Source organism: Schistosoma haematobium, chromosome ZW, assembly GCF_000699445.3.
Source record: "Schistosoma haematobium chromosome ZW, whole genome shotgun sequence".
In the NCBI taxonomy this organism is placed as follows: domain Eukaryota; kingdom Metazoa; phylum Platyhelminthes; class Trematoda; order Strigeidida; family Schistosomatidae; genus Schistosoma; species Schistosoma haematobium.
The window spans coordinates 46,250,932-46,278,456 of record NC_067195.1 but is presented as its reverse complement, the minus strand read 5'-3'; the positions used below and the strand labels follow the sequence as shown (position 1 = coordinate 46,278,456).

General features: G+C 33.0%; 1 protein-coding gene across 1 annotated transcript in view; it reads left to right on the top strand.

The window, feature by feature from the left end:
* The window catches only part of MS3_00003702 (uncharacterized protein), an 88,293-nt gene that overhangs the window by 41,603 nt on the left and 19,165 nt on the right, over positions 1-27,525 (top strand). Inside the window, exons 2-10 of the mRNA XM_051211563.1 lie at positions 1,760-1,822; positions 3,540-3,733; positions 4,017-4,283; positions 6,461-6,714; positions 11,210-11,358; positions 14,026-14,306; positions 15,145-15,228; positions 19,631-19,796; positions 22,717-22,882. Coding sequence (XP_051071633.1) covers positions 1,760-1,822; positions 3,540-3,733; positions 4,017-4,283; positions 6,461-6,714; positions 11,210-11,358; positions 14,026-14,306; positions 15,145-15,228; positions 19,631-19,791 — 1,453 coding nt within the window. The 3' untranslated portion in view covers positions 19,792-19,796; positions 22,717-22,882. Of the gene's footprint in view, positions 1-1,759; positions 1,823-3,539; positions 3,734-4,016; positions 4,284-6,460; positions 6,715-11,209; positions 11,359-14,025; positions 14,307-15,144; positions 15,229-19,630; positions 19,797-22,716 lie in introns of the transcript that reaches the window.

The following is a 27,525-nucleotide window of genomic DNA, read 5'->3' as shown; positions in this document are numbered from 1 at the left end:
CATATATTCTAAAGGTTTCATCATCGGACTTCAAAGGCGTAATAGTGTGTGTATACAACTCTGAAATCTAAACCGGCTCAATTATTTTTTTCATACAAATGATTCATTGCCTCATGCATTGCTCCTCAAAAACTATAAGGAATTATTCTTCATTTAAAAATACTGTATCACCACATACTAGGAGTTCTAGAGACCGGATTCTCATTCTTTCTACTGCACTTAGTACATGAAGCAGCAAAACATCTAAGTATCAGTATCTTCTTTGGAAGCTAATTAAGATAGCTTCTCTTTAAGCCCTTTCATAACTTTCAAATCCAGTATTGTTTCGTTTACGAAAAACCCACAAAGCATTGATGGAAAACCTTCATCTCTAGTCATTAATAGACTACTTCCTTGTGTCCGGCGATTCCTCAAACCAAGACATCAGTGGGTTGTACTGCAGTGTTAGAAACCGAAGACTAGGCTTTTGAATAGAGCATTGGGTTCTTTACTGTTTGTATCAATTGTAAAATCACAGAATGAACCAGAGTATGTGTATAATTGTTTTCGAGTGTGAAAAGTACATTTCGAAATCGTAGATAAACATAGTATATGACCATTAGAAACACTTTTCTTGTTATGATCTGAATTGCAAGATTTAAAATCTCTAGTAACAAAATATACAATAGTCCTACACACCAACTTTATGTGTCTAATTTTAATATAATTAAAGGATTGACATCATGAATTGAATGTAATTCCCGAGAATGTTATTTACTACAGGATAAACGTTTACCGAATCTGTGCTCACTGTTATATGCTGCTTCAAGACTGTACTGAGTCGTTTTACATATTTCTATGATAATGGAAACTGTTATTTGACAAACGCGAAGTTGAGCATCCTTGATAATGTAATTAGTCATAAAAACTGAGAGAATTATTGGAGATTTTCGCTAACTGGAAGTTAAATTCATTAACTGCCTCATAGTTAGTACATGATGTTTGTATTTTCTGAAATAAACTTTTGGGTCTTCGAATTATTCCTCTTTCGAAATTCTCAATATGTATCCCAGTAGTTAACCGATCACGAGATTGGATTTTCAACTATCCTCCAAAATTGAACACTTCAGCCTATTTCTGCAGTCGAAGTACGAAGTCTCTGCCTTTCCGGTCATTCTGTCACACCATTTCATGAAATTTTGATTCTCTCTTTCTTGAGAGGTGGCTGGCACACTGCACAAGACTGAGTAATAATCCTCTGAAAGTTTCATATGTTGATGAAATTGGTTTGCCTGGGAAAATCGGATTCTTATGCAGGCTATGCATATCTTAACCAATTGTGTTTCAAGGGATGTGCCGAGAACTCATCATGTTTAATATCTTTTCTGGTCACGAACTCAATTTAGAAAAGCACTGTGTAGTTTTCAATGACCTCCTCATATAAATTAATGTCCGGCTGTTTAATAACTGACCCCATCGTGAAGCTAGTGTGAGAATCGGCAATAGTCTATTTCACTCCACAAAAATATACTTGAAAACGTTTTTATTTAAGAATTTGTGTAATTTGAAGATAGTTTACTCTTCGTTACACCAATTGGATTCAGTTTTATGTGTTATGCCCAACGTGTTTTCATTATCTAAAAGGTCCTTTAGGATATCAAATCGAAATACATTGAAAAATTTACTTTATCTACATACATTTTAGTTCTTTGTTTCGTGAAATAAATAAGAATATCGATTATTTACGTCCATGCTTATATTGGTTTTTATTGTTTTACAGATATTTAATGGAGCATGGTCTACCTTATGGCCATCTCCTTAGTAATAGTAGAAAGAAAGAATCGTAAGTAGTAAATAAAAAATGTTAATCTAATACTTTAATATGAATTTGATTCAATTTTAGTGTATCATGATTGGAACTGTCCATCATTTCTTCAATGAATAAATAGAAGTTAATGCATAGTATAAAGCAATAAAACATTACTCAGTTTTATCGAGATTTTAGTCGTCTGCTATCTTATGAAAGAAAGCTTTATCTTCTTTATTGAACGACTGATTATGTGTCTTATTCTTTTAGTATAAAAAGTAACTTTAAATTGTATGTCACTGAATAGTAATCAATGTCATGCTTATTTAGTATCTAGCGGTAATCAAATCCAATTGAATTGTGGTCACTAGTTGAAGCGTCTCGACAAAACAAGTACAATATCTAATGTCAGATAATTGGAAACGGTCAGTCAAAGACGTTATCCTTCAGGACAAAGAAGACTTAAAACTGTTTACTTCAAAGTGGTCAATTTGTGTCAATATTTAGGTTTGACAGAATGTTGATTGCAGCCTGTATTTCCTGATGAAAATATTGATTTATTTTCATTAAGGCTGGAGATACGATTTATTAACTATCACGAACTAGCTAAAAAATTAGATATTAGTTACTTATCATTAATTGAATAACATTGCATATATCAAGGTTATATAAATCAGAAAACATAATTCATTCCAGTATTATTCACTGACTATTTACTTCAAACAAAAAAAAGCCCAACGAAATATCTATATTTGACAAATGTATTTAATTCATCTTTCATGTACACAACCTTCCAGAGTATACAATTATATTTATACTCGAATATCTACGCACATTTTGCAGAAACAACATCTGTATGATCAAGGGTTCGTAGTTTAATTGGCAAACTATTGATTCATTAAAATGTGAGTTATTTTAACCATAAACTAAGTGTAAAGCATCTTCTTATTGGAACTCTGACATTAAACTAAATCGCCCTTCTATTTATTTCAACCAACAATAAGAATGAATACAGAAACTACTATAAATATAGAACAACATGAACAATTTCAGTTAACAATCATTAAATACCTCATATTAAAACATATTTGCGATACATATTCCTATACTCATTTAAGTAGTTTCATCGACAATTTCATAATAACTATTTAGAATTTCGTTAATTTTTTTACTTATCTTTCTATTTCAAAGTTTGAGATCATGAGTCAATTGAAGCTAGATCACCATGGAAAACGTGGAAGCACTGGACGGCCGTTTCGTCCTATTGTGGGACTCCTTCCCTTCTCATACTAATTAGCATATGCTCACTAGCGACTGGCTTCAGGAAGTATATCCTGGAGTTCTAGTGAGAATCAGGGACCAGTAGAGTTCAACCAAGTCAGTTGTGAGATAATAACTCACTGATGACAATGGTGGACGGTGGCTCAATTTCGTGAATTGGTTGAAGTTAGACAATAACACCGCTGGATGCCGTCTCAGTGGTCTAGAGGTTAAGCGTTCGCGCGCGAGACCGATAGGTCCTGAGTTTAAATATCGCCGGGGCGGGATTATGAATGCGCACTTCTGAAAAGTCCCATTCTATGACGAAACGGCCGTCCAGTGCTTCCAGTTTTTCCATCGTGATCTAGTTTTAATTGGCTCATGATCTCAAACACTGAAATTACTATAATATCCACAAAAACCCTTATGATATTATCTTTCTATCTCAGAAAGTTTTTTTCTTTCTTTTTTTATTAAATAAACTGATATGTAGATATGGTGAAGATGAAAAAAAATTGAAGTTAGTCCAAGCAAAAGCTGCTTGGATAAAATCTATCAGTAATCTTATACGTTTAAGTTTTGGATTAGCAACAGTCCTTATTATCGGATATATATCAGATCGTTTCGGTCGTAAAATTGCCTTAGGCATATTGATTTTTGGTGAAGCAGTATATATTGGCCTTATGGGTGAGATTTTTGTGTTCAAAAAAATCTTTCTTGCTAATAATTTTTTTCTACTTTTTAAAGTTTTATTGTTTATTTAGATAGAAACAAATATTGTTTATTAATGATTGCTGTAATGAGCTTTATTGGTACTTCGATGTTTACCAGCGAAAAAATTCTAAAAAAATATGGATGACTTTACTACATTTTCAGTTTATTTTTTTCTAATGTAGCAATTCATTCATGGTTAGTTGACTGTTTTACAAATTTTTTTGAACTATATTCTTTTTTTATAACATTCGTGTAGGTTTTATCATCTATTTAAATTTGAATCCATGGACAGTTGTTTTTCCCGGTTTATTTGAAGGAATTTTTGGCGGTGGTCTTGTATCATTCACTGCTCAAATATCTGCATGTTTAGCTGATATCACTGTACAACCGGAAGATTCTAATGAAAATTCCAATACCTCAAGTTTAAATCAACAATATACATCTAAAGAGCACAGGTGGTTATTTTTTACGATGTATGATAGTTTGGCAAGTTTAAGTCATGCTTGTGGTAGTCTAATTGGAGGTAAGTAATATGTTAAATTTCACTTTATCAATGAGATAATTTTAAAACTAATAGATTGAATATATAGTCTACCAAGTAGAGTTATTTTTCAAATGTCTATTAACACTGTTTGTAAGTTCTTTATTTTGGTGGTTATGTAGGAAATAAAACTAATGATGTTGGATATACGGAACCCATTTTTCCCGTTTGATATCCAACTTTTGAGCTCCAGTCTCATGAACTGATAATTAAAGTCTGCCTACAATCTAATTTTGATTTTCGTCTATATTTTTTGCAGTATAAGTCATAGTTGGGTACACTGAATCTTAAGTGAAAGATCACTAGACATTTGACGAGCATTTAATAAATAATGATATTTTTAAACAAATCTGGCAATTAAGTAACAAATCAACTTCAAACATTAGCCTGTCTGACTTCTGACTATGATAATTTGAAATAAAATTCCAAAACCTCTATGGTATAGACTTATTAAAAATTATTTGTAAGGGTTTAAATCCTATGGTTATTAGTGTGAACGACTAAATTCTGATCAGTAGCTTCTGCAATATGTGAATCCTGTGCGGACTACCTCGATATCGCAAGTAAATCACAACGAAAAGATTAAAACTATTGCAGATAAACAATAAAATTCATTTCTCACTGCACAAGACAGGGTCCATTTGAATTCAATAGCTCATTAGAAAACGCGTAGCGGTTTGAAGTGAGAAGCACTAGGTTTGACTTTCGGCTTGGACATCAATGCATGCATTGGTACACTCATTTGGTGAATCCTAAATGGGACGAAATTTGAGTATTACTTTTCGCTGCTAGCTGTTCTAGAATAAACATCCTAACCGGCTATTCATTTAAATAAGGTGATAAAATACGTTAACTCATGTAGGACATCAAATGGTGTAACGCGCAAATGCAACACAAAATATGCCCACATTTTAAAAGAATTTATAATATATTTATTGCTAGTTATAATGTTATTTGTGTCAAAAAATGTTTGAATATAGCTCATAGAGAGAATTAAAAATTTACTGTAATATCATTAGCAATAATGCAGATACTTAGTTACAGCACTATTCCCCAAATAATTGCAACATTTTCGATGCCGTATATAGTCAATGAACAAGTATAAGTAATCTAATATCTGAAACAATCTATTAAATACTTGTATTAATTAATGATATTTTTTCAATCAAACTTGGAATTGTTTCCAAAATTAAAACAAAAAAAAACTGTTCAACTTCGTTAACAAACCAGGGATGAATATTGTCAATATTAAAACAAACTAGTTGTAATGACTAACTGTATCCAACTGATTTTGAAATTAAACTAAGAGATTATTAGTATTACTATGTGTAGAAGAAATGTACAACGATATAATTGCTAGTCATATGGAATGTTCATCCACATTGTGACTTACTTATTATGTAAATAAGTATTCTGAAAAAAATATAGAACGAGCAAGCTTTCAATCAAATGCAGGTTTGCGATCAATATGTAACTTTGTTAACTCAAATTACCTTGTGATAAACGTATATAATAAAGGGTTTAATGGATGTAGCTGAACCTATTTCTTTTAACTGTATAGATCTACTTGCTTTATTCAAGTGAGAAGTGTATTCACAAATTAAAACATCCAAACTCCCACCGGGGTACTTACCACAGTAAGTTATTGCAAAAATTGTAGATTATCTTTAAAAGTAAATTATCAGTATAGGGTTTTCAAGATCGTTGAGTTTTTGACTGAGACCAAGAATCGGTGAGACCGAAGGTCCTGGGTTCGAATATCGCGTGCGGGATGGTGACAAGTTCCATTTGCTTCTTAAGATCATTTATAGTGATAACTACAAAAGAATAATGGTTGTTCACGTAAACAGCCCTTTTGATTTTCACTTCTCATATAAAAGAAAACACGTTAATGTTTTTAGGTGTTTTAACATAAATATTAATTTAATTAATATGTACACTGTAATTTAGAAATAAAAATCTTATCCTCAGCAGTGCGGGATCGTGGATGCGCACTGCTGAGGAGTCCCATACTTCTTCTGCTGATAAATTCCGTTCGGGTTAATATATACTTTTACCATAAATAAATAAACTCTTCGAACATCCCATTATTATACAGAAAGTTCATCCATTTCAAGAAATAAATATTTTACATCTAAATGTAGAATTTAATTTTGTAGGTATACTAGTACACCGCTTGGGATTCGGTCTCTCTGTTACTATATGCATTGGATTATATACTACCTCAGTAGTTGGATTATCAATTCTTCCTGAAACTAATCCAGATGTATTAAGGAGAAGACGTAATCCACAAAATAATGCTATCTGTCAATATAGTGAATCTAGATATGCTGAAGATGGTCTACTTTACTTAGAAATTAAAACAAGTGGATTTATCACTAAAATAATGGGAATATTTATAAAAATGCTCAAGGTTAGTATTAATTTTATATCAGGTCAAGTTATATGGCTTCTGTAGCACATCATCTTCCACTTATCATATCTTTTATAGTATAGCTGGTTACATACTTTGTAGAACGTATTGTCTATACATGAATATTAAAAAGCTTCTTCAGATGTAAATAATAATTCTAGTAAAAAAAATGCTTCAGTAACTCAGTTTTATACCTGTTAAACTAGGATAGAGTAATGAAACATAAATTAACTCTCTGATTTTAGTCTTAACGTTTACACAATTAACTAGTTTTCATTAAAATATTTTTTGATTCGTATGAACAAACCAGTGAACTTGAATCTTGTATTTGATTCATTAGAAAATCCGTGTTAATTAACGGTCTTTTAAAACATTAAAATCAGTGAGACAAAGGAAGAAAGTGAACATCTTGTTCAATACTTGATATCACTGAATGGTGATTAGCTTATTATCAACCTAAATTTGTGGAACGTTTCTTATATGAGGGCATCAAGTAATAAACTCTACGTGGTGAAACACCAGTTTTTTACTTGTAAGAAGCATTACATGGATTAAACCATAGAGAAGAATTTCATGCACTATGATCGCTACTGGAGATCGCTATGTGACTTGTTTTAAAGTGAATCAATATACATTGACAGCTGGATATTTTCTGGTGAGTTAAACGCAATTATATACAGTAATATAGCACTTCATCTCCCTCTGAAATAACAGTAAATTTTCAGTAATAGACACATTCAAAATGTTCATGTTGGCAAACATTGAATAATTATTGGTTTTTCCTGTTTAATTATTCTAAATCAATTGAAATGAATGGCAAGGGTTTAATTTAGTCAATAGGAGTCTTACAGAAGGTCAGTAGTGGCCAGAATAGCTGTGTAGTAACGTCTCTGACTCTGAAGCTAGGTGACACTGAATCAAACCCGCCGGGGAGCGCTATTCCCCCCAAGATCACACACACGTTTTGATGACAAGTGGCAAACAATATAGAACCCAGGTTCAGAGATTCCTATCGATTACTTCCAACTACCACTCTGTCACACAGTATGATGCACTTAGACTAGTGGCTACATTGCAAACTCACCTACAGAATTCGATCAGTACTAAGAAGGACCTGAAATGAACAATATTGGTCACTACTCACTGATTATTCAAGTGTAAATATTGAAAATCATTTCTGGGTGCATATAAGTCTTATATTTACTTGTTTCGTTAAAAACTGAATATGAATACGGATGGGTCATAAATGAATTCTGGAGTTTATCTATATTAAGTGTAGAGATAGTTCATTATAGACCATCCCTTACGCTTCATGCCGTCATGTCACAAACTTCACAAATACTTAAATACACTTACCATACAACTTGTTTGGGTGACGTCATTAAGTAACATCGTTCAAAATCCCTTACATGCTAACTTGTTCTTTTAGGTTCACTTTCATAATCTAATGTGTTGTAAAATGAAATATTTCAAGAAGAATTTAATGATTTCACACGGTTTAAATGTTTGTTTAAAAAAAAGAAAGAAACACATTTTCAAGCTAAAAAATTTTGAAAACAAAAAAAATTCATAAATTTTTCAGTTGGGTAGTTTCAAATCATTGTGTTCTGTATTTTTTATCATTATGGCAATTGCGAATTTAGTCATCATTTTCTGTTAAATCAAAAATTTTCCTTACTCATTATCTGAGGTTTTAAAAACTGTCATATGTAACTATCACAAACATCATGTCATATTTTGTTGTACATATTGATCAAATACGTTTGCTCATACTGTGGTGTGCCCTATTGATGTCGATAGATATAAGTAGTATGTATCATCATTCAAGAAGGAAATACTTGGTGGTAGAAGGTTAGGAGGTTCAAAGAAAAGGGAACGAGAACAATGAGTAGTTGGTCTGGAAACGAAAGAACGATGAAATCCGAGACGATTGATTGAAACTTTGCAAATGAAGTATTTACTGTACCGTTCTTAGATTTTACCAATATATTATGTAATTTTATATTCATTTACATTCGCTTGTCCCGACTTGTGTTCTCGTTCACCACAATACTAGAGTATGATTTTCACAAGTCAGATACACTGTACACATAATTTTACCTAATATAAACATAACATTTTTGTACTATTCGGAATTTTTGTTGTAAACACATATAATGAAATAATTAACATGTGAATACTTGTAATTACCACGTGACTTCTCATTTTCTTGTACATATATCCACACAAGATACTTACTGTCAACATTATTATTTTTACCAATACCACAACGTATTCTTTAACCATTCTTAAAATACTGAATTTCCTCCTACTTGTTTAGTTCTTTGTCATGTATTCTTTAAATAGAGGCATTTTTAAAATATTTTTATTCAAGGGAAAAGCTAAAACTCTGCTTATAGCTTCTTTAGGTTTACTACCGATCCCAATGCTGGATAAAGGAGTAAGGTTGGACATGGTGTCAGCAACCCCATCTCGTAGAAAAGAACCTTGCTAAAAAGCGTTAACTCGGGTAAATAAATCAAACCATCTAACTCTACCCTCCGAGTGGAAGAAACTTCATTCAGGAGAATTATGATGTTTCATGGAGAAGGCTGAGATTTTTCAGAAGTCACGAGACCCATGCTTCTTCTAAACACCACTAGAGCAACGATGAATATAAGCACGTAAAATGTCCGGACAACGTGAAAGAACGGTATGATTATTCAAATAGCTACGGAAATAAGAAGATACAAATTAGCGGTGCTCGGAATAAGTGAAACACATTCGACACAAGGTGGACAGAAAAGGTTAGGTGCGAGAGAGATGCTGCTGTACTCCGGTCACTAAGAAGAAAATCTCCACACACTCAGGGAGTTGATTTAATGCTGTCCGGAGAAGCACGAAATGCACTTATAGGATGGAAATTTCATGCATCTAGTATCATCAAATCATCCTTCAAAACAAACTAGTGGATCATAATGAATGTTATCCAATGTTATGCACACACCAATGATAGCAAAAACAACAATAAAGATCAGTTCTACTCGAGACTGCAATCAATCATAGCGAACTGCCCAAGAAAGGATCTCACCATCTTGGTGAGAAACTTAAACGCCATAGTCGGAATGGACAACACCGGACATGAAAACGTCAAGGGAAAACATGGTCTGGGAGAAAGGAACAAGAATGATGGTAGATTAGCAAATTTATGTGTATCAACAAAATGCCCATAAGTGGTACAATATTCCCCCACAAGGTCATACACAAAGCTACATGGATCTCATCGGATCAATCTACAGAAAACCAGATCGATCATATTTGCAACAGTGGAAATTTTAAAAGGTCAACCGCACTACTAAGATCCAGTACAGCCTTCCTTCGACATAATAACAAGCCCAACGAATTGAAGATAAATCTCAACATCAGGTTTCAAGCCTTACAAGGTCTATTGAAAGAAGAAAAAACTACTACGAAAGACAATTGGAAAAGGATCAAAGAAGCACAGAAGGAAACATGAGAGAGCTGTATGACGTAACGTAGAAACTGGCAGGGAAATATAGTGAACCAGAGAGACCAACCAAGGACAAAGAAGGTAAGCCAGTCACTGAAATTCAACGACAGACAAATCAAGTGTGGGAAGACAGCAGCACTTGACAATATACCACATGAAGCACCGAAGTCAGACATAAAAGTAACTGCAATTATGCTCCACGTTCTATTGAAGGGTAACATTAGCAATAATCTGCTGTGGACGAAAACAAGCCATAGATGAAACCAGGAAAAGACGTTGGAGATGGATAGAACATATATTGCGTAATTCAGTAAACTGCATCAAGAGGCAATCCCTAACTTGGAATCATGAATAAAAAAGTGAACGTGGAAAAACAAGAAACACACTATATCGAGAGTCGGAAGCAGACATCAAATGGATGAATAGCGATTAGAAATGACCTGAAAAATTGTCCGGGACAGAGTTCGATGGAGAATGCTGGTGGGCAGCATATGTTCCTGAACGAGGGTGATCAGGCGTAAGTAAGTATTAGAAGGGGAGGCTAACTTTAACAAGCCTCTATGAGAATCTATCCTCTGTTTTTAAAAACCAAACAGTGAGTCGTTCTAATTTAATTATTTGTTAAAATGTATTCCCAGGTCTAGCTGCCATTCTTTTATGAGTGAACATTTTTTTAATGCGTGCGCAAATGTCTGTTTACAACTTATTAGTTATTCTGAATTGAAAATAAATCCATTTAACAGGTCATACCTTAAGTTATCTGAAGCAGTCTCTGTACTTCATCATGAACTAAAATTTCTTCATCATGGTTCATCTACTGATCTGTAAGGTTGTAACAATTGTGCTTTCAATATATTTCGCATACGAATAATAACATATCGTTGTCCAACGGAATGAGTCTGAGACTATGTATGTATCATTAAATGTTGAGCCTTATAATCTTTTAATTAGTTGACATGCTAAATTAATTTCAAAATCGTTTTTCATTTCTTGCCTCTCTTTTAGGCGATTCGACATTCTAGTCCTTTATCGAGAATAGTAATGACATTGCTTTTTTCCGTATCTGTGACAGTTGTAGGAGATCTGCAGTATATCCACATATATTTAATGGGTTGTCCGTTTTTTTGGAATGCACAGACAGTCGGATTATATGCGTGAGTGCAAAATAAACTAACTGATGATATGCAATCAACAGCTGATTATTCGTTTTTTTTGTACTCATTAAAATCGAACAGACAAACGGCACTTCCCACTTATAGCAAATCACAGTAACACTTATAATGGATAACTACACTTTATAATTAAGTAATTTATATGCATCGACGTTAACTTCCATATTCACTTATTTAGTACTTAATCATAAGTAGTGATTTTGTCAATATTTCCGGATTCTTTAAAGAACTTTACTTAGTAAGCTGATATTATTTGGAGAACCAGTAGAAACAAGAAGCCATTGTACAGCTGTTCCCGGTAGTTTTGCTCACCTCCCACTATCAGTACATCGAACTCAGAGACATGGTTGAACTGTACCATGTTTTTTTCTCATTGATATTCACTGATATTACGTTTTAGTATAAAACAAAGTTTTTCTAAAGATATTTTCAGTTGTTTATTTTGATTATGTAATATTTTGTCATTTTTTCTTTCATTGCGTTATAGCAGCACTAAATTTATGGGTATTTGCCAAGTTGCTATACAAGTCCTAGAAAAGCCATTTTAATGTTAATCACTATGGTAAATATAATTTCTTTGAAATTGATCGGAAGAGCTTAATGTTACTTTACTGAAGAATAACTAACTGTTATTGCTGATAATAGAATGACTCATTTCTATGTCTATAGAAATCACAATACAGTTTTTCTTTATTAATGTCAACCCTGATACATCCTGTGCTTCTACCATTGTTTTAATAATCTCGAATATATAGTGGAAGAATATAAGTGTGATAATACTGCAAAGTTGTTCACTGAACAAAGTTTTCATCAATACGGCTACAATTACATAAACACATAAAAGTCATCTTGACCACTTATGACCAAACCAGATAGAATATTGTGGATCATTTATTAATTCATTAATAACAAATAATGCTAAATATTACTTCTATAAGATGGTGGTTGGGGGGTAGTCAACAGGACACCTCAGATCTAGGTTTCGTGCTATTTGGCACCCGACTGAGAGACTATCTCTAACTCGGTGGTCTCCCAATCCTGGTACGTCTTGGACAGTGAACATGACTTGTCGCTTTTCAAGTGTACCCTTTTTACACTGCACTCGAAAAACTAACCACCCTGGTGCAGCCTAGTCAGTTTTACTATAAGGGGGGATATATATAACCTCTATATTCTTTCGTGATTCACCTCGACTATGGTATTGTCGACAAAGGTGTTTCGAGTCTTTTTATCTTAACTCATCAAAATGTATTTCGGTAGGTAAGTTTCTGGAGCAGCGTTATTTGAAACATTGCAAACACAAAGATTACTTACCTGGGTTGAAGATCACTTAACATCTTATCACGAAATATATAAAGCTATCTCTAGCTTAATTATGATAAATATGATTAACCCATATTATAACTGTTCATTTTGATATGTTTAAAAATGAATACAATGTCTTTCTTAACACATATGGTGGGCTATTGTGATGTGATCCAATTATATATTCAATGGCATATCTATCAGTTATGTCGATCTGTTACCACCTTTTAAGACACGAGCTAACAAAATTTTGTATAAAATATTTATATCAAACAAAAGATTATAATGCCGAACTGACTTATAACAAGTAATACACTTATATTTATCTATAAAAATTATCAGCGTCATTACATCATTTACTGTAACCTATAAATTGTCTACACTATACTCAAATCTAAGTAATGTAATTTTTACATAAGCTAAGTATTTCTTTATTATAAAATAAGTGAATAATTGAACCCTAGTTTTATTTGGTACTGTTAACACGTCCCTGTTTACAAGTTAAAGAATAGTGTGAGAACTAGATGAAATAATAATTTACATTCCGACAGATTTAAATTTCAGGTTGTTTTAAAAATTTCTACTATAAACCATCAGAAATTCGACCAAGTATTTCAGTAACTAGCCGTGATTACATCGTTAAAAGTCAATAGTTCTTTTTCAAAATCGAATACTCTCTAAAAATAACCAAACTTTCAGGATGCCAGTAGGATGTAGTAGAACTGTTTGGAATTTATAAGCCTGCACTATGATCACTAACACTATACTCTCTCACAGATAAACTGCACTATTAATCAAAGAATTAGTATTGATAAATGAATTTTATTATGTTATTGAAGAGATTTAGCTAGAGATTAATACCGTATAAATGAAAGTAAGACGATGGGTTGAAATTTCTTCATATCTTCCAGTTCATTATTCTACATTAGCGACTGGGTTTCATGTGATTTATAATCGTTTAACCCAGTATCAACCCCTTATAGACCAGAGTAACTCTTGGAACTTTTTATTGGACTATATTTATTGAGTACTGAGTATCTCGAAATCTCAGTTGTCTCATAATTTTCGTATTGATTGTATGAGACCGTCAATGTCTTTTCTATTCCCATGCGGTCGCTACATTTATTATTATTGTTTAAAAAAGATAACAAACTACTTCAATATTTATAGTAGTATTTTATAAACTGCAAAAATTAAGAATGTCACACAAGGAAAACCAAGATTTGTCAGTTTTAGTTACCACCTAGATATTAAATAGAACATAGTTTTACTTAATCTACACTAATATTGCCAACAAAATAGTTCATGCAACTGGTTTTCTGTTTCAAATTTCAATCATTTCAGAGGTATATCTGATGCTTTGTCAGCATGTTTGTCCATAACATTCATTGTGGCAATTTACAATTGGGAACAAACTCGTATATTACAATTATGCAGCATGGGTGATACAAAAGAATATGTTGCGGAATATAATTCCATGGAAATTACATCGAAAGAAATACGAATACTATTTATGATTACAACCGTGATATTCATAGGATTTGGATTTATGTTAATCAACAGAATATTGATGGGTATTGCATTCTTATTCACTTTACCTACTGCTAATTACATTGTTTATGGAGGTAAGATAAATAATTCAGCTATGTCATTAATGCTTTGGTAAGGATTCTCAAAATATTTTTGGGCAAACTGATATTATAGTCTGCTATCAGACTGAATAGTGTAATTCTTAGTAATTAGACAACATTAATTTACATGATATACAAAATAATATTTGTTTAGAGGAATATTTTGGTTTCTGCTATTCTAACATGGTAGAAGATTTGGCGAGACTATAATTTATGGACGGCCCAATCAGATATAGGATAACAGGTCTTGGATTTAGGCGCGAAATTCACCCACCCATGTGGCCAAACAGCATCTTGACATTTTAGCTGATGTCAGTTCGTGATGAAAAAACGTAGATCTAATTCCTAACCCTAACCATCAACTGAATCATAATCCTTACTTTTCAGACTGTTTTATAACACTCACTTAGCCCTATTAAGTAGGTGGACACTCAAGATCACTTTGATGTCGCTCAGAGGTCGTCCATAAATTAAAGTCTCACTGATGATTTAGTTTTGAAATGGAGGATTATGCGTATTGCATCAAAAGATGCTGAAAGTCCAATTATTTTTAATTTGCATGATACATTTTTTCAAAATATACGCGTATATATTCATATTTAAGTCATGTGATGGTTGGTGATTTAATGTGTATTACCTCAACAATGTAGGTAGTGAAGGGTTTGGACTAGTCGCTCAATAACTGTAGAGTTTAATATTTTAATATTTCCGGAAAATATTTCATTATTTAAAACTAACTAAAGGTGGACATATTTGTTGAATAAATGTGTTATAAAATCCTAAACTCTAGCATTAAATAAGAACTATTGATTTTCTTTCATTTTTCCATAAGCATCAGCTGTAAGATTGGTGAAAAATACACTTGTTGCACCAATTCGAACTATGATCTCGATAATAACACCAAATGATAAACAAGGTATGTTAGTAATGATTGTAGATGATTTTAAGGGAAATTGTTATAGCAATCACATATATTTTGTTTTATTAAACATTTGTGATTTCAATTCATTTATATATTGTTTGTTTAATGTTTAGGACCTCAATTGATCAGTTTCTTATTGGAATATGTTCATTCTGTGTGGATTGACTCGATATTATTTTAAGTAACAGGTATTATAAGCATAAATGAATCAAGTTTCACTACAATGCACAATCTAATGGTTATCTGGACTCAGTAGCTAAGTAGACAACACGATGGCATTTGAAGCGAACAGTACTAGGCCCGAGTCCTGGAGTGAGGATCAACTGGCGTCTCAAAATATGACGAAACGTGCATCCTGGATTCAACTTACTTACTTACTTACTTACTTACTTACTTACTTACTTACTTACTTACTTACTTACTTACTTACTTACTTACGCCTGTTACTCCTAATGGAGCATAAGCCGCCGAACAGCATTCTCCAACCCACCCTGTCCTGGGCCTTCTTTTCTAGTTCCATCCAATTCTTGTTCATTTTTCTCATGTCTATCTCCATTTCCCCGCGTAATGTGTTCTTTGGTCTTCCTCTTTTCCTTCGGCCTTCAGGATTCCATGTGAGGGCTTGTCCTGTGACAAAGTCAGGGGCTTTCCTCAATGTGTGTCCTATCCACTTCCAGCGCTTCTTCCTAATTTCTTCCTCCGCTGGAATCTGGTCTGTTCGCTCCCACAGTACGTTGTTGCTAATAGTGTCCGGCCAATAGATCTGAAGTATTTTGCGTAGGCAATTGTTAATAAACACCTGTATTTTCTGGATGATGGCTTTCGTAGTTCTCCAGGTTTCTGCCCCATACAGTAGAACTGTCTTGACATTTGTATTGAAAATCCTGACCTTGGTGTTGGTTGATAGTTGCTTTGAGTTCCAGATGTTCCTCAGTTGTAAATATGCTGCTCTTGCTTTGCCGATCCGCGCCTTCACATCTGCATCAGATCCACCCTGTTCATCAATGATGCTGCCCAAATACGTAAAGGCTTTTACATCTTCCAAATCTTCTCCGTCAATTGTGATTGGATTGGTGCATTCTGTGTTGTATCGGAGAGTCCTGCTTTTCCCTTTGTGTATATTGAGACCTATTGCTGCTGAGGCTGCTGCTACACTGTTCGTCTTCTCCTGCATCTGTTGTCGCGTTTGGGATGGAAGGGCCAGATCGTCTGCGAAGTCTAGATCATCCAACTGCATCTTAGATGTCCATTGTATCCCGCGCTTCCTTTCAGACGTTGACGTCTTCATGATGCAGTCGATCATCCTGGATTCTACTGCTAGCTACAATTCATCTTTGCTTAATATTTGTTATTTCAGTTTTAAAGCCATGCACAATAATATTTTGAAATTCCTGGGATGACTAAGTTTGGTTATCTCATTTGAAATTTATTTCGACCAGTTAGTGTTTAACTTTAATAAATAGTTATGTTGTGTCAGAAAAAACAGTCTATTACCATGAAATTTATGGAAGATTAAATAATCAAATGAGATATGAATATGTAGAAATCCGTTGTTTCTGAGCTATATTTAGTACAATCTTTCCAATTACTAAAAACATTTTAAAATGAATCATGATTACCGTTGATTGTTGGTACAATTAATAGATTGGAGGTCAATACATTATTTTATATGGTGAAAGAGTACTTTACTTTGTGAAATGATTCAAGACTGCTGTTTATTCTAAATGTAAATTTGTATACTATTTATCAAAACATATGTATTTTTTAAAAGGTAAAGAATTTATTTTGATAATCATCAAAGGATGATAAAAGGTTACGATTTTATACCAAACCAAACGTATATGTCACTAGTGAAAATTTTTAAGTGAGCGTATTAATTAAGTAGATTTAGGAATGGAATATACGTTAAAAAGTGTCCATGGCTAAGATATCGTATTTATTTATCGATTTATTTATTTAAGTATATTAACGTTGATACAAAGAAGGATTAAAATATACATGCGCTGTATAAAGTAGTTACCATCCAATTTGTTTGTAGGCTGGTATACTACCTGGGTGCCCAAACTAAAACAAGTGGTTTGCTTAAAATGCTACTCCCCGAGCTTTGACCCTGAGGTCTAATCCACAAAGGAGTGAAGCAACTTTAGCAGATGCGGTCGTATAGCAGTCGAATACCTATAATAAGTCCATACGCTATTTATTCCGTCAGGATCCTGAAGCCCATGCGTACCATTGGTTTTGAATAAGAGTTTTCCAATTCTGGGGGGGGTCATCAAATTTAACAACTCAGTCTAAGCACCGGAAATTTACTTCTTGTCCTCTCAATTTCATATATGAAACCTTCCGCCGCGATGACGCAATGAATAGGACTTCCCTAACAGTGGCTTTATACGCGTTGCCATATGAGAGGGCTTCAAGACGGTCAAGGAACTCTCCCCATTTTCGGCCGTACCATGGCATTTTTGGGCAAGATATCATGTGGTATACGACAAACAAATGTAGAGTGAAAATGACACTTCTGATTGAACTTTCAGTCTGATTTCATAGCTGACTCTGTTACTCCTAGACATTTCCACTCCGGTCGATTAAGTGATTGCTCGGCATATAAAAAATATCAGAACTGTAAGAGAAATACACAGTTAAACAATAAAACGCACTTTGTATGGTTAAACAATGATATAACCGAAGAAATCTGAACAAGTTGTAACTAGTATTGTGATGATTCAACATTGTTGGTGCTAACATAACCAAATTTTCTCAACCTATTTTGTTGTTTTGGAGAAATTTTACTCGTCTATAAAGCTTTTAGTATTTTTTTTATAATGCGAAATTACGGGGTCGTACTAATATAAATCCACAAATATACCAAAAGGATTCTAAATTTGACAAGTGTTTTCTGAGCGGTTGTTTTTCTTCTCCGCAGCGTGATAGGAAGTTAAATTCAATTGAATACAAAATTTCTCATTATTGACTGATTTTATTTATATTTCTAAACATGCTTTTTGATAAGATAGCAGTACATTTAATGAATTGAACGTTTTGTCTCGGTTTTAGTAGACCGTGAACCACTGACAGTAGGTCAATTGTAAAATGAAGTGTTATTTCGTCTTTACTGTTTAAATTTGAAGTATAGTTGGTCGTATATAAGACGCATACATTACCAAAAAAAAAACAAAAGATGTAGAAACTTCATAATATTATCATGCTCAATTCTCATTAAATTGGAGATTTTTGTGTAGGAGACTTTGTTTTATGAGTGATATTAGTCATGGATTAGCATTAAATAGAAAACCAGTAATTTCCAAACAATTTGTTGCTGATATGGAACTCTGCTACAGTCAAAAAATTACAATACTAGGAATAGAACTGAAGAGTATTTAACTATTAAACCACCATGTTAGAATGCGATGGTCCAATTTCTAACTTCAGTCTATCCTACTCTTATCAAGGAATTTCCCAAGTTCTATCGAGAAGTTGAAACTGACGGAATCCAACCACGTCGTGGTGATGCAAACTCTTATTGTCATTTTATAAATTAAGAGAAATGATACGACCCGTTTCAGTTTGACACTGGTATAATAAAAATACACTAGGCCGTTAGTTGATGATCTAAGATTTACTCAACGCCTAAGTTTTCCGAAGACTACTATTTAACATTGTATTTTCCAGTAGGCTATATTTTCCCAACTGTTGTTGCTACCTTGATGTGATGATTGGGATTGCCTATCGTGATGAACCAATCGAGCTATACTGGCTTTAACAATCATTACTCAAGATGCCACCATACCATGCAGGTTGGTTGAAGAGCGATAAGACTAAAAGCAGCAAACCCATGGTTCGAGGACGAAGTCATACTGCTGATTGTACAGAGGTGTGAAGGTAGTATGGTGTTTCCTACAGACAACCAGCATAACAGCGATGCTGCCTCCCCACAAGCAGGGGTGAGGTTAGGAAAGGTCAACCCTAAAGATGCACACGTCGCCTTAGCCCACGGATATCCGTCTCCAGTGGTAAGGTCTCAACAAGTACGGAGCTAACATGAGAACTACTCACAAAAAAGTCGTGCGTGACCGACCTCAAGCAGTTGTCCTTTGTGCATTGGGGTCACACTCTCAAGCCACTAAGGCCACCTTTAATCCGATTCCCTTCTCAGGTACCTCTAGAAGAAGCCATCCACGGTGTGAGCAACCGGGAATTGATAACCGCTCTCATACCTCTAACAGCATTCAAGACCACTGAGGCTATATTGATGTATTTAAAACCACAAAACTTCAGTGAACAATATCAGGTAGTCCTAGTTTTGTTTATTTTCCTTCAATTTTCTACTTTGCAAAACAAATTGATGTTGTAAAGTTAAGCGTAATTTTTGTTGGATTTTTATTCAATTTATTAAAAGGTTTCATGCTATCTCTTGGAACATTTATTTCGCTTGTGGGATTTCTGATCAATCTGACAGTCTTCCCACTTATTTATGCCGGAACTGTACACGCTTTTCCTGGTGCTGTTTTCTTTATGTGCGGCTTACTCATATCGATTACTATCGGTTTCGGAGTGTAAGTCAGGTATAATTTCTCAGTTTCATTTACCTTGTAATGTTAATATTTACTTTACACAATTAATGCATTCAGTGCTTAGTGAACTGTTGTTCCTTCCACCTATGAATATTAACCTTGAACATCTACGGTGAGAAAAACCGTGTACCAATTTCTTCACACCATTTACAGTATTTGCTAAAATTGGTTAAAAATATCTGGTCTAAAGTATTTGCAAAATTCTCTCTATGGATTTTTCATTGAATACATTAATTTCACAGAATCAAGGTCATCTTAAATTACTGTTGCATTCAAGATTACTATAAGTAGTATATTACAAGATGCACACATGGTAAGTTTTACTACTTCATTAATAGAACAATAATCATCTTATAACAATAAAACGTCCTGATAGGCTTTCATACCATTAAATAACCTACGAAGATCTGCATACATTATTATTTACTACATCAACAACCTGAAATATTCTGGACTATTTTATAAAATAATTGATACAGAATCATGTTAAACTATTAGATAATAAAAATCCTAATAATGTGGAAATATTTTTCTTTTTCGATTACTTTTTTGTGGCCCTATATCTGACTCCATTTGAATTGTTTCTGATTGCTATTGAAACAAACATATAGCCAATCCTTTTATATAATCATCGAGTTCACTCGTGTTAGTGTATAACGGAATTAAATAAGTCAATTACGAGAATGGATTTTGAATATGTATATTTGTACACTCATTGATCTGGACAGACAATTAGAGGGGCGTAGCGAAGGAAACGAAGAGAAGAGGGAAAATTGAAATGATGCTCGGTGGAGAAGGCATGTGAACCAACTCAATTTGATCGAGCGTTAGTCAATATTTATTTATAGTCATACAGAAATAAGCTACAGATATGGATGAGTAGGATAAGATGTACACACATGCTCATATAAAAACAGTCAAGGTTGATAAGTGAATAATTAACAAGGTCAAAACGTGACTCAAAAAAAAGAATAGATTGGCCTGTCGAAAAACTGGAATAAGTTACTTATGCTCAACATAGTAACTCCATGAATACTTCAGTCATATGTATGAGTACATATGAATTCTAAAGAATATAATTGATGGAATCTTTTAGAAATTGAATTTATATCGGTTTTATGACAAGGTAATAATTTGTTTAGTTCGTCAAGCAAGCATAAAATCATAAATTGATAAGCAATATTCACATTCGTGATATTTCGAATTGAAGCATGTAATTAAAGATAAATTTCAGCACTATTTTTACTAACAGCAAATATTAATATGTGTGAAAGATACCTTAATACTGTATAGCATATTTTTCACTCACAAAAGTAATAAATCTTATTCTATCACTGAAATGTGAAAGTTCTGTGAACGTTCAGTCAAGCCGTTACTTGAGCTAGGAAGGTCCTTACTCGAATTAGATTGCCGTAATGTTTAACATGCCGCGTCAGGCATTTCCCTCAAACATCGATTTTATACATCACATCACCGACTCTTCTTACGATGACACATGCTACCCACACAGGCTGCTATTATCGAAAGTTTCCTACATACACTGGTAACCTTCTAAGAAACTGATGTTTAATTCTCCTCACCTTGGATTGACAATCTCTGTTTTTGCTTTGTGGATAAATGTCGCCGAATAAAATCCTAATTCTTCTTCCAAATATTGATTCAGCTGGGAAGACACTCTCAAGTAAGGATAGATTAGGGGTTACTCTGTATATTCTCAGGAAATTCTGGATGACTTTTTTTGTTGTATTCTCTCTTTTATAAACTTGATGAGAGCTCGCTCTCAAGTATTGCCAACACTCTCAGCTTGACTATTAGCTGGGGATAGTGAGACAATGAATAAATGTGTTCTTTAAGCCGAAATCTGAGAAGAAAACTGACTTGACTAGTGTTTCCAAAAATCAAATTGCTTGGAAAGCCCAATCAGTATCATTATTGTTAATGTCTATGAGGTCTGCTTCATTAGAGCAGATAATAATACATTCTAGCACCTTAGTTGATTTAAAAAGTAAAAGTATCGCCTCATAAACATAAATCAAGCTTCCAATTATTTTTATGCATGTCATGGTTTGTGGCCTGTTAATATATCACGCGATAATATTGTTAATTAGAGACACCGACTTATAAGACCAGATCAATGACGCGTAAACCTGTACTAGCTGTAATTGTGATAGACTATTACTAATAAATTAGGAATATCATAATAATAGTAAAACGTATAATAGTAGTCAATAAATCAAACCGAAGCTTATAATAAAAGGAATATAAATATACATATGATCTAGTTACTTAACAGTTATACCATAACAATATATGTAATAACAGTCCATACATAGATCCTGACAGTTATCATTCATTATTCTTCATCCAAATATAACAATACACTGTAAATAAGAATTTAAGTACCAAAATAACATGATTTGAACATTTTGAATTCATATTTATCATGATCTATATATATATTAAATATAACATCACATATGTAATACTAGTAAATGAGTAAGGTAATTGATCTAAATTTATAAATAAATTAATTTTAACAACAAAAAGTTACACTTTTTGTAAGCAATGATGGATAGTGGCTAGCAGTGGAATCCAGGACGCGCGTTTTGTCCTATTTGGGACTTGTCAGCTGCATATACCTGCATCTTAGAGTTGATGTTTAATCTGGGACTCATAGCCTAAAAAAGCTTGTGAATTAAGGCAATATCGAGGCATACGCACAATATGCACATATGCCAATAACAGACTGATCAATTGCAGTCTTAAACCTCAGTGCGAAGATACAAGCCAAACAATACCAAATGAATTTAAAAAGTCACACTTTCTAAAGAAAAAAAGATACTGATCAATAGATGGCACTATATATATTTTTCTTTTTATTCGTTTTTTTCTTTTCTGTCTTCTATGATAGGTTGTTACCAATACGTTTAACAAGAATACAAAAAGAAATGATCTTACTAAATTGAATGTTTATTTAAACAATCTAAAGCATTTTTTTCTTTAACAAAAAGAAAGTCATTTGGATTCAAATAATGAATTGTAATTTTAAATTTTGGGAAATAAATTTCTTCTCTTTATCTTTCTAATAAATAAACTAATATCAGATGGGTTTTGTGGATATTATAGTAATTTCAATGGTTAAGATCATGAGTCAGTTGAAACTAGACCGTCATGGAAAACCTGGAAGCACTGAACGGCAAGCATAATAGGACGAAACGACTGTCCGGTGCTTCCAGGTTTTCCATGGTGGTCTAGCTTCAACTGGCTCATGATCTTAACCATTGAAATAAACTAATAATCTGGATTTTGTAACAATATCGAGATAACTTGTAAGATTTTGCAATATTGTTTTCTCTTTCTTTTTCGTTGTTGCTGTTTTTCTGTACTAGAATGTAAACAAGAAGTACTTTTTTTTCTAAAAGGAAATGCATTCCTCATAGATATTTTATTCAATTTTATTGATTTTTATCTAGATTTTTATATTATAAATAAAAGAATGGTTATTTAGAATGATATTTTATTTTATGGAAATGAATAGCTCGTAACGATAGAGATTTGCATATCAAGTGGACATATTTGGATTTCGTTAAATTTTTGTTTTTGTTTTTAAGAAGAGATGATTTAAGTGAGAAACTTTCATTAACGTCCTGGATAATATTATCAGAGCTTAGGGAAGAAAACTCAATGACATTTGAATAAACTGTAATTGTTTTGTCTTGTAAATATATTACGTTTGTAGTAAACGAGAACATAAGTGAGGACAATCGAATGTATGGTAAATACTTCATATACAAAATATCAGTGGATCGTTTCAGACTTCATTGTTCCTTCATTCCCATACCAATCATTCTCTGTTCCCGCTCTCTTCTCTTTGGTTTTCTTGACCTGTCTCCAGGTATTTAACTTTAGATCGATGAGACATACTACTTATGTCTATCGACATCAGTAGCACACACCATACCTTTACCAATCAAATGAGTTTAACAGACATAACTTCAACTATAAGATATGATTACAGTTAATTTCTTGAACGATCATTTTTATTTGAACCATTCGTAAGAAACTGAGTAGTATAGTACATTTGTTTTAACTTTATCCACTGTGTTGTCAAGATTTATATTAAGGCTATTCCTAGAACACTGTCTTTAAAGGAATAACTGGAATTCTAGTAGTTTTATTTCTCACTTCAATCAATTTACAATATAGCATAAGGTTGTTCTTTGCCACTGATGGGTAACTGCTTCAGTTTTGATATAACTGAACTCGACCTGTTTTGTTATCTCAGTTGAGTCCCAGTAACTTAATTACATTTTTTGGCAGATTACGAAACAGTTATTTAAAATATTCGTTTTTCCAGTTTACACTTCTAAGACACTTTTTACAAATTAACAAGTGTATATAAATAACGTCTTTATACAGTTTATCGACGAAAGCCTTTATGGTATTGATATACCGATGACTAGATAAATAAAATTAACTAAGTAAACTACATTCACATTTCTAGCATAAAAGTTTTCTTTAACCGCCATAATCACAGTCTGACTTTTGAATGCACAGGTTTTCACTTGGTTATCAGTCGCTGATAAATATACAGTGAGTAGCTGAATAAAAAATTATACCTAACCGTTTTTAATCTATTATTTGATGGTTTTTGTAGTGATCACATCAATCTCATCTACTTTTTACTATAGCTGAATGTGAACAAGTTTTTGATGATACATAAATAGCACCGACCTACAAGTAAGAGAATTTGTAGTGAATTATTACCAAACTTAAAAACCCCGAAGTACATTTGAAATTCATGAAAGTTGCATTATGTATGGTTATTTTTAATACCATTTATTTATTAAGAATAGCCAACTAATACTATAGTGAACGAACACTCAGATGGAGATAATACTCAGTCGCACCGTGGTTTAGTAAAATGTGAAAATTGTACATCAGTTACATCAATCAAGCTTCATTGCTCCTCCAGTCTTGTTGTTATCTTGATTGCTTTTAGTTTCGTTCTCTTTTCTCTACACTGCAATATTTACAACCTTCTGCCACCATACATTGCATTTTCGACTGCTGTTGCATACTACTTATATCTGCAAACACAAGTAGCTTACACCACAATACTACTATCAACAAGTCAACATCAAATTTAAAATGAACACTAATTTCTAAGTCCACCAATATACGAAAATAACTATTTGTCTGAATCATCAAGACGATTCATGTCTATACCATAAAAATAAAGCTTATTCAAGTTACAACAATGATCATATCGAAAATTATCTCATTAAATTATGCGAGGCAAGTTGATATTTCAGACTAAAAATATATTTGTGTTGAGATCATGAGTCAGTTGAAGCTAGACCACCATGGAAAACCTGGAAGCACTGAACAGCCGTTTCGTCCTATTGTGGGACTCCTCAGCAGTGCGCATCCACGATCCCACAATAGGACGAAACGGCTGTTCAGTGCTTCCAGGTTTTCCGTGGTGGTCCAGCTTCAACTGACTCATGATCTCAACCATTGAAATTACTATAATATCCACAAAACCCCTTCTGACATATTTGTGTCTTCAACAATAAATTTATTTTAATAGTTGAGTTCACGAGTTGATCTAAGCTAGACCAACATTGAAAATATAGAATTCAACTAGTAAATTTACTACAATCTCCACAAACCTCCATTCTGATAATAAATTCATTCACAAAAGTAGTAATTAACAGTGTCTACATAAGACAAAGGAAAGTGTCATATAAAATGCTATTTGAATGAGTCAAAAACAACTTTACATATACTATACTTCAATAATAATTCTTGTTAGAATGACTTCTAAAGGATAACTTAGTAAGTGTGAGTTCAATTGTTTTTTTCTCAAATTGAACAAATTGATTGAGTTATAATTATAGTTAATTAATACAACACATCAATTAAAAATAAATAAAAATAGGGAATCTTTTTTAATACATTCATATAATAACAAAAAATACATGTCGATTGTTATTTCAAGGCGGTTACAATATGTTGCTTCTGTTCAACAATCTAAGTTTATGAAAATATTTACTTCTTATTCTAATAATAAAATTAACAGGAAAGTTCTACCTACAGTCATGACTAGTAATTTAAACATCGCTAGTTATTTTCGTTCAGTAATACCAAGTTTCATCATTCAGCTTACCAATTTTTTTTCCGTTAAGTAACATATTTCTATTTTACACTACCTCTCCCTACCTGAAGTTATTTATTTCGCTTACTTGGTGGTAGTACACAGAAGAAAATTCTAAAAACGACTAAATATAAATTTTATGATTAAAATCTTAAGTTATACTGTTCTCCTTGGTAATTTGACAAATCTTCGAACCTATGTAAAAAAATCTTAAACTACCAATTAAGATATAAGATTGACAAATGTTACAGAGGTTTCACTGATTCGAATCTTGAAACCTTCACTTCTCTGGTGGCGTAACTTTCCTAGTTCAATTTCTTCTTCTGAGTTACACGTAACCTAGCTAACTCTAGTTCTATCATGCTATTGGTTTTGGGTTCGTCTTTTTCAAGTTGGCCTTCATCATGAACTCCCAGATGGTGGGGTGATAATTCTGGAATCTCATCGGAATCATAGTACTTATCGGCAGCCATTTCAGTAGGTATATCGAATTTACTGGTTGAAACTTTGTAGGATTTAATTTGTCCTACAAATATACTACTAGAACTGTAAACGCCATCTTGGCGATTACAGAGTCTATGTGAAAACTATGGTCAGAGCAAGGACAACTTAACTTTAAATATTATCTGTTTCTAAACGTAAAAACGATTAGGTCAGTACAGTAATTAGAGGAATTACAGTCATTAGGCGAAACGAATAAACATGCCGACCAACATTACTTGTCTTATCGAAATGAATAAAAATTATGAGTCACACTAATATAATAGGATAATGATGTCTTTCAATTGGTAGGTCACATGCAATAGGGATAGTTTACAGACACATCAGACCAGATCAACATGTTGGGAGCTTAAGTAACGATCTGATTGGTTAGTTATGAACATAACTAACACTACTTATGATGAACTAACACTTTAAAGGTCTCGTTCAGGTTACCTGTTTGATCTATAGCAGATGCATAAGCAAATTGTTACAATTTGATTTATTTTGTCAATAATCAGTTCGACTTTTCACTAAGCGGCATGCTAACTAACGGGAAAGCTATAACCAGTACGTCAGTGATTAGCTGCACATAAATCAAAAGATTTATCCCAGTTTCAGACTGACCAAATCATATCAACATCTATGATAATTTCATGATTTCCTTTGACGTAAAACTCTTGTTTTATAAAGTATTATATATTTAATCCATAATCAAGATCTTTCTGTATTCCGAAATCTCATGTCTACCAATATTATATTTCAAACAACTGTCAATTATGTACATGAATGATGTTCAGTATCAGTTTGACAGTTATCAAAAATCGTCAAACTGATGGTGCAGCAACGATAAGTCCTTTAGATCTTGTTCTAGTAAGTATTTTTTTCATAGCTAATCTTTTGAAGACCAAGTTCAAAGGAGCAACAGATGAAACGGCATATTATTTGAGGTATCTTGGCAACGTAATTATCATATCTAATATTCAGAAATATTCAAAACACATGCTAAAGATTTTCAATATGGCTCATATACAGTTTACCATAAAAAAAATAGTGATAAATCCTGCTTTTTTGAAATCC